Source organism: Salvelinus sp. IW2-2015, unplaced genomic scaffold (genome assembly GCF_002910315.2).
Source record: "Salvelinus sp. IW2-2015 unplaced genomic scaffold, ASM291031v2 Un_scaffold2245, whole genome shotgun sequence".
Taxonomy (NCBI): Eukaryota; Metazoa; Chordata; class Actinopteri; order Salmoniformes; family Salmonidae; genus Salvelinus; species Salvelinus sp. IW2-2015.
In genome coordinates, this window is record NW_019943574.1 from 64,544 (window position 1) to 73,353 (window position 8,810).

At 42.4% G+C, this 8,810-nt stretch overlaps 1 protein-coding gene across 1 annotated transcript in view; it reads right to left on the reverse strand.

Annotated features, from left to right (window-relative positions):
- Positions 1 to 8,810, reverse strand: part of cdhr2 (cadherin related family member 2) — a 59,232-nt gene that overhangs the window by 6,408 nt on the left and 44,014 nt on the right. Inside the window, 6 exon segments of the mRNA XM_070440118.1 lie at positions 2,288 to 2,371; positions 4,666 to 4,677; positions 4,679 to 4,751; positions 4,754 to 4,779; positions 7,547 to 7,781; positions 8,488 to 8,494. Of these exon segments, the coding sequence (XP_070296219.1) occupies positions 2,288 to 2,371; positions 4,666 to 4,677; positions 4,679 to 4,751; positions 4,754 to 4,779; positions 7,547 to 7,781; positions 8,488 to 8,494 (437 nt within the window).

Below are 8,810 nucleotides of genomic sequence, written 5' to 3' on the forward strand. Positions count from 1 at the left end.
TTCACTGACTCTGTAGTGTTCACATGACTCTGTAGTGTTTACATGACTCGTGTAGTGTAGTGTGTGTTCACATGACTCTGTAGTGTTCACATGATCTGTAGTGTTCACATGACTCTGTAGTGTTCACATGACTCTGTAGTGTTTCACATGACTCTGTAAGTGTAGTGGTACAATGACTCTTGTAGTGTTCACATGACTCTGTAGTGTAGTGTTCACATGACTCTGTAGTGTTCACATGACTGCTGTAGTGTTCACATGACTCTGTTAGTGTAGTGTTCACATGACTCTGTAGTGTTCACATGACTCTGTAGTGTTCACATACGTGTAGTGTTACATGACTCTGTAGTGTTCACATGACTCTGTAGTGTTCACATGACTCGTAGTGTACATGCCTGTAGTGTTCACAATGACTCTGTAGTGTAGTGTTCACATGACTCTGTAGTGTTTACATGACTCTGTAGTGTTACACATGATCTGTAGTGTTCACATGACTCTGTAGTGTTCACATGACTCTGTAGTGTTCACATGACTGTTAGTGTTCACATGACTCTGTAGTGTTCACATGACTCTGTATGTGTAGTGTTACATGACTCTGTAGTGTTCACATGACTCTGTAGTTGTTTATACTGACTCTGTAGTGTTACATGACTCTGTAGTGTTCACATGACTCTGTAGTGTTACATGACTCTGTAGTGTTACATGACTCTGTATGTTCACATGACTCTGTAGTGTTACATGACTCTGTAGTGTAGTGTTCCACATGACTCTGTGTGTAGTGTTCACATGATCTGTAGTGTTCACATGACCTGTAGTGTTTTCACATGACTCTGTAGTGTTCATGACCTGTGTGTTACATGACTCTGTAGTGTTTCAATGACTCTGTAGTGTTCACATGACTCTGTAGTGTTACAATGACTCTGTAGTGTTCACATGACTCTGTAGTGTTCACATGACTCTGTAGTGTTACATGACTCTGTAGTGTTACATGACTCTGTAGTGTTACATGACTCTGTAGTGTTCACAGTGACTCTGTAGTGTTACATGACTCTGTAGTGTTACATGACTCTGTAGTGTTCACATGACTCTGTAGTGTTCACATGACTCTGTAGTGTTACATGACTCTGTAGTGTTACATGACTCTGTAGTGTTCACATGACTCTGTAGTGTTCACATGCTCTGTAGTGTTCACATGACTCTGTAGTGTTCACATGATCTGTAGTGTTACATGACTCTGTAGTGTGTCAATGATCTGTAGTGTTACATCTGTAGTGTTACATGACTCGTATGTTCACATGACTCTGTAGTGTTCACATGACTCTGTAGTGTTCACATGACTCTGTAGTGTTCACATGACTCTGTAGTGTTCACATGACTCTGTAGTGTTCACATGACTCTGTAGTGTTCACATGACTCTGTAGTGTTAGTGTTCACATGACTCTGTAGTGTTCACATGACTCTGTGTAGTGTTCACATGACTCTGTAGTGTTTCAACATGACTCCTGTAGTGTTCACTGACTCTGTAAGTGTTTACATGACTCTGTAGTGTTCACATGACTCTGTAGTGTTCTTAACAATGACTCTGTAGTGTTCACATGACTCTGTAGTGTTCACATGACTCTGTAGTGTTCACATGACTCTGTAGTGTTGTTCACATGACTCTGTAGTGTAGTGTTCACATGACTCTGTAGTGTTTACATGACTCTGTAGTGTTTACATGACTCTGTAGTGTTCACATGACTCTGTACTGTTCACATGACTCTGTAGTGTTCACATGACTCTGTATGTTCACATGACTCTGTTAGTGTTCACATGACTCTGTAAGTGTTCACATGACTCTGTAGTGTTCACATGACTCTGTAGTGTAGTGTTTCACATGACTCTGTAGTGTTCACATGACTCTGTAGTGTTCACAGACTCTGTAGTGTCACATGACTTCTGTAGTGTTCACATGAACTCCTGTAGTGTTCACCATGACTCTGTAGTGTCTGTACACATGAATGCTGTAGTGTTCACATGACTCTGTAGTGTTCACATGACTCTGTAGTGTTTACATGACTCTGTAGTGTTTACATGACTCTGTAGTGTAGTGTTCACATGACTCTGTAGTGTAGTGTTCACATGACTCTGTAGTGTAGTGTTCAAATCAAATCTTATGGCCGTGAGTATTACTACTAGACCACACAGTCTGCACATATTGTTCTTATTGTCATCATCATCATCATCATCATCGTCATCATCATCATCATCATCATCATCATCATCATCATCATCAATAGGTGGTTTCTACCTGACTCTGTCAGCGTTAGAGCCTTCTTCGTCGAAGCCCAGGTCTGTGGCTGTGTCGATGTTCAAGTTGAGCACAGGGTTAGCCCTAGACAAAAACACAGAGGCAGAGATAACACTGTTAGGTTCAAGTTGAGCACAGGGTTAGCCCTAGACAAAAACACAGAGGCAGAGATAACACTGTTAGACTACCCTACTTCCCTATTCCCTTGGCACATTTGACAAGTGAAATTACTTGACAACCTGTTTACACTGCATTTGAAATGTGCTATGTGGTAAAAACTAAACAGGTGTTTAAAACTGCGGTCCAAAATATCTTCTCAGGTTTTTGTGAAAGCAAAGACAGGGTGGAACCATAAAGAAATACGGTGCATTCGGGAAAGTATTCAGACCCTTTTGACTTTTTACACATTTTGGTACGTTACAGTCTTATTCAAAAACTGGATTAAATTATTTCCCCCCCTCACATCATCAATCTTCACACAATACCCAATAATGACAAARCAAAAACAGGTTTTTATAAATTTTAGCAAATTTATAAAATATGAAAAACTTAAATATTACATTTACGTAAGTATTCAGACCCTTTAATCAGTACTTTGTTGAAGTAACTTTGGCAGCGATTACAGCCTTGTCTTCTTGGGTATGGACGCTACAAGCTTGGCCACACCTGTATTTGGGGAGTTTCTCCCATTCTTTCTCTGCAGATCCTCTCAAGCTCTGTCAGGTTGGATGGGAGCGTCACTGCTACAGCTATTTTCAGGTTCTCTCCAGAGGTGTTCGATCGGGTTCAAGTCCGGGCTCTGGCTGGGCCACTCATGGACATTTAGAGAACTTGTCCTGAAGCCACTCCTGCGTTGTCTTGGCTGTGTGTTTAGGTCATTGTCCTGTTGGAAGGTAACCTTCACCCAGTCTGAGGTACTGAGTCGCTCTGGAGCAGGTTTTCATCAGGATCGCTCTGTACTTTGCTCCGTTCATTTCTTTCCCTCGATCCTGACTAGTCTCCCAGTCCCTGCCGCTGAAAAACATCCCCACAAGCATGATGCGCCACCACTCATGCTTCACGTGGGAGGTTGCCAGGATTTCCTCCAGACGTGACGCTTGCATTCAGCCAAAGAGTTCAATCTTGTTTCATCAGACCAAGAATATTGTTTTTCACGGTCTGAGAGTCTTTAGGTGCTTTGCAAACTCCAAGCGGGCTGTCATGTGCCTTTTACTAAGGAGTGGCTTCGTCTGGGCCACTCTACATAAAGGCCTGATTGGTGGAGTGCTGCAGAGATGGTTGTCCTTCTGGAAGGTTCTCCCATCCTCCAGAGGAGGAGAGTGACAATAGGGTTCTTGTCACCTCCCTGACCAAGGCCCTTTCTCGCCCATTGCTCAAGTTGGCCGGGCGGTCTTGTGGATTTCCAAACTTCTTCCATTTAAGAATGATGGAGGCCACTGTGTTTTGGGGACCTTCAGATGCAGAAATGTTTTGGTACCCTTCCCCAGAGATCTTGTCCTCGACAACATCCTGTCTCGGAGCTCTACAGACAATATTCCTTCGACTTCATGGCTTGTGTTTGATCCTTGACATGCACTGTCAAACTGTATATAGACAGTGTGTGGCTTTCCAAATCATTTCCAATTCATTGAATTTACCACCAGGTGGACTCCAATCAAGTTGTAGAAAATCTCAAGGATGTCAATGGAAACAGGATAGCACCTGAGCTCAATTTCGAAGTATCACATCAAAGGTCTGATTACTTATTTAAATAAATTATTTTGTTTTTAATACATTTTGAAAAAAGTCTAACAAAAAACAGTTTTTGCTTTGTCATTGTGGGTATTGTGGCGCTATCCCTACGGTGAATCATGTGGTTGGCAGAATCATATGTGATATTTCAGTGTTATATTTGTAATAATTTCGCAAGCATTTTCTACCTGGGTATTGAGTGTAGATTGATGAGGAAAACATTTGATTTAATACATTTTTAGAATAATAACGAAACCAAAATGTGGAAAAAGTCAAGGGTCTGAATAATTCCGAAATGGCACTGTGTGTATTGTGTAATTATTTGTACATGTACATTATTCGCGTAGGCGAACTTGGGATCCACACCCTATGCGGCCCAGGTTAAAACTAGTGCACTATGGCAAGGAAATAGGTGCCATTTTGGGCAATCCACCACATTGGTGGCCCGGGTTAAAAACTAGTGCACTATCTAAGGAATAGGGTGTCATTTGGGATCCACCCTAATGGGCCCGGGTTAAAACTAGTGCACTATGCAAGGAATAGGGTGTCATTTGGATTCCATCCTATGGTCCAGGTTAAAACTAGTGCACTATGCAAGGAATAGGGTGCCATTTGGCATGCACCTATGTGTGGAGGACAGGACTCACCCCTCCATGGTTACTGTTGGTTCCAGGCACGACAGGTCCACTCTTCAGATCTCCACCAGTCACCACCATGGCTGCTGAGTTCATGCTTTAGCTGCCTTCAGCTTCGTTCTGTAGCTGTAACATTCACCGTCCATAGGTTAAGTTACCCATACTTACTAACCCATACTAGTTACACATACATACTAACCCATACTAGTTACACATACTTACTAACCCATACTAGTTACACATACTAGTTACACATACTAAATAACCCATACTAGGTACACATACTAGTTACACATACTAAATAAACCCATACTAGCTACACATACTAGTTACACATACTAGTTACCCATACTTACTAACCCATACTAGTTACCCATACTTACTAACCCCATACTAGTTACACATACTTACTAACCCATACTAGTTACACATACTTACTAACCCATACTAGTTACACATACTAAATAACCCATAACAAGTTACCACATACTAAATACCCATACTAGTTACACATTACTTAACCCATACTAGTTACACATACTTTACTAACCCATACTAGTTAACACATACTAAATAACCATACTAGTTACACATACTAAATAACCCATACTAGTTACACATACTAAATAACCCATACTAGTTACACATACTAAATAAACCCATACTAGTTACACATACTTACTAACCCATACTAGTTACACATTACTAAATAATACCCATACTAGTTACACATTTACTAAAATAAACCCATACTAGTTACACATTACTAAAATAACCCATACTAGTTACCCATACTAAATAACCCCATACTAGTTTACACATACCTAAATACCCATACTAGTTACCCGCGTACATTTGACTCCGGTACCGGTACCCCCTGTATATAGCCTCCACATTGACTCTGTACCGGTACCCCTGTATATAGCCTCCACATTGACTCATTACCGGTACCCCTGTGTATAAGCCTCCACCATTGAACTCCGGTACCCGGTACCCCCTGTATATAGCCTCCACATTGACTCTGTACCGGTACCCCCGTATATAGCCTCCACATTGACTCTGTACCGTACTCCCTGTATATAGCCTCCACATTGACTCTGTACCGGTACCCCCTGTATATAGCCTCCACATTGACTCTGTACCGTACCCCTGTATATAGCCTCCACATTGACTCTGTACCGGTACCCCCTGTATATAGCCTCCACAATTGACTCTGTACCGGTACTCCCTGTATATAGCCTCCACATTGACTCTGTACCGTACCCCTGTATATAGCCTCCACATTGACTCTGTACGGTACCCCCTGTATATAGCCTCCACATTGACTCTGTACCGTACCCCTGTATATAGCCTCCACATTGACTCTGTACCGGTACCCTGTATATAGCCTCCACATTGACTCAGTACCGGTACCCCCTGTAATATAGCCTCCACATGACTCTGTACCGTACTCCCTGTATATAGCCTCCACATTGACTCTGTACCGGTACCCCCTGTATATAGCCTCCACATTGACTCTGTACGGTACCCCCTGTATATAGCTCCACATGACTCTGTTACCGGACCCCTGTATATAGCCTCCACATTGACTCTGTACGGACTCCCCTGTATTAGCCTCCACATCTGACTCTTCGCTACCCCTGTATATAGCCTCCACATTGACTTCTTGTACCGGTCATCCCCTGTATATAGCCTCCACATTGACTCTGTACCGGTACCCCCTGTATATAGCCTCCACATTGACTCTGTTACCGCGTACCCCCTGTTATATAGCCTCCACATTGACTCTGTACCGACGTACCCATGACCGTACGTACCTATAGCCTCCACATTGACTCGTACCGGTACCCCCTGTATATAGGCCTCCACATTGACTCTGTACCGGTACCCCCTGTATATAGCCTCCACATTGACTCAGTACGTACCACCCTGTATATAGCCTCCACATTGACTCTGTACCGTACCCCCTGTATATAGCCTCCACATTGACTCAGACCGTAACACCCTGTTATATAGCCTCCACATTGACTCTGTACCGGTACCCCCTGTATATAGCCTCCACATTGACTCAGTACCGGTACCCCCTGTATTTAGCCTCCACATTGACTCTGTACCGGTACCCCCTTGTTATAGCCTCCACATTGACACTAGTACCGGTACCCCCTGTATTTAGCCTCCCATTGACTCTGTACCGGTACCCCCTGTATATTAGCCTCCACATTGACTCAGTACCGGTACCCCCTGTAATAGCCTCCACATTGACTCTGTACGGTACCCCTGTATATAGCCTCCACATTGACTCATACCGGTACCCCCTGGATATAGCCTCCACATTGACTCTGTACCGTACCCCCTGTATATAGCCTCCACATTGACTCAGATACCGTACCCCCTGTATGTTAGCCTCCACATTGACTCTGTACCGGTACCCCCTGTATATAGCCTCCACATTGACTCAGTACCGGTACCCCCTGTATTTAGCCTCCACATTGACTCTGTACCGGTACCCCCTGTATATAGCCTCCACATTGACTCGGTACCGTAACACCCTGTATATAGTCTTGCTACTGTTTTAATTATTGTGTTACATTTTTTCTTACTTTATTTATTGTTTAACTGTTCTTTTTTACTTTTTAAACAATTCTGCATTGTTGGTTATGGGCTTGTATGTAATCATTTCACGGTAAGGTCTGTTGCATTCGGCGCATGTGACAAATAAAAATGTGACTTTTTTTTGTGTGTGAATCATATGTATCAAACATGTCAGAATACTGATCTAGGATCAGGTACCTATGTCCACACACTTTAATTCATTATAATCTAAAGGACAGAACAGATCCCAGATCAGCGCTTTTACTCTGAGATGTTTTTATACATACGGGTCTCAGCTTACCTCCTGCGGGTGCAGACGAGAGATGTTGTCATGACAGCCAGGACGATGATGAGGCCTGCCACCAATCCCAACAGAACGAACATGAATGGATTCACCTGTTTCTCTGTCACCACAGTCCCCCCCTGCAACAGCACACACACCGAGTTCAGAGTAGAGTTGCAAAAATTACGGTAATTTTCCCCCCCAAATTCCCTAGTTTTCCAGAAATCAGGGTTGGAGGGATTCAGAATCCTTTCTTATTTCCTCCCGATTCCGTGAATCTTCCAATAAGGATTTCTGGAAATTTTGGGAATTTTGGGGGAAAATTACCGTCATTTTTGCAACCTTAGCTCAGGGGAACATTCCTTTAGTGGACCAAAGTCAGATCGTACTGTAACAGATCTTCACTGCATATTTTCACTATATTACAAATATAAGCATAATAATGTAGTAACATAATAATAGCTAGTGGACATTTATTTATATTTATTCATACGTTTATCAATTCATGTGGAAGTACAAGAGACCATCAACTAGATTCAGGTGTGTGACGATTTTTTTCTTGAGCGGATGGTCGAGGAGCCGGAACATAATTACAAATCATTTTTACACTGCAAATTGACCGCAGGAACCCCAAACAGATATAATGTCTGACTAAAACATAATAATTTCAAACCTTGCGACATTTGAACACATCCCTTGTCTCTCTATTATGCGTGGGAATACTTGGGAACAGATTTCTTTAAATTTAAATCACTTGGAGCTGATTTCCTGGTGTTTTAACAGTATTCTTTTGTCCAACAATTAATTTTTTTTTTTTATAATAACTATATTTTTATTTTTGCTCAGAAAACATGGGGGCAAATAAAACCACCCGCGGGCAAAATTTGGCCCACGGGCCACCATTTGGTGAACTCTGCCCTATAGGAATCCTATTCCCTATATAGTGCACTACTTTTCACCAGAGCCCTGTTCAAAAATAGTGTACAACATCAGGAATAGGGAGTCATTTCTGACACAGACAAATATTCGCTTAGCATGTACAAGGAGACCATTAGCATGTACAAGGAGACCATTAGCATGTACAAGGCCGGGTTGGAGACCTTTCAAATGAAATGCAGTGAGTTCAGGAGACTACTTGAGATTTTAAATCCAATAAATGAAAAGTGACATTTGTTTCTTGAAATAGATGTGTATTGTATGTGTATGGTAATGGACAGGCACGGTGGGGGGTCGGGGATCTTATTCTGCCTGCAACTGCCTGCCTGCCGCCCTGTCTGTCTGA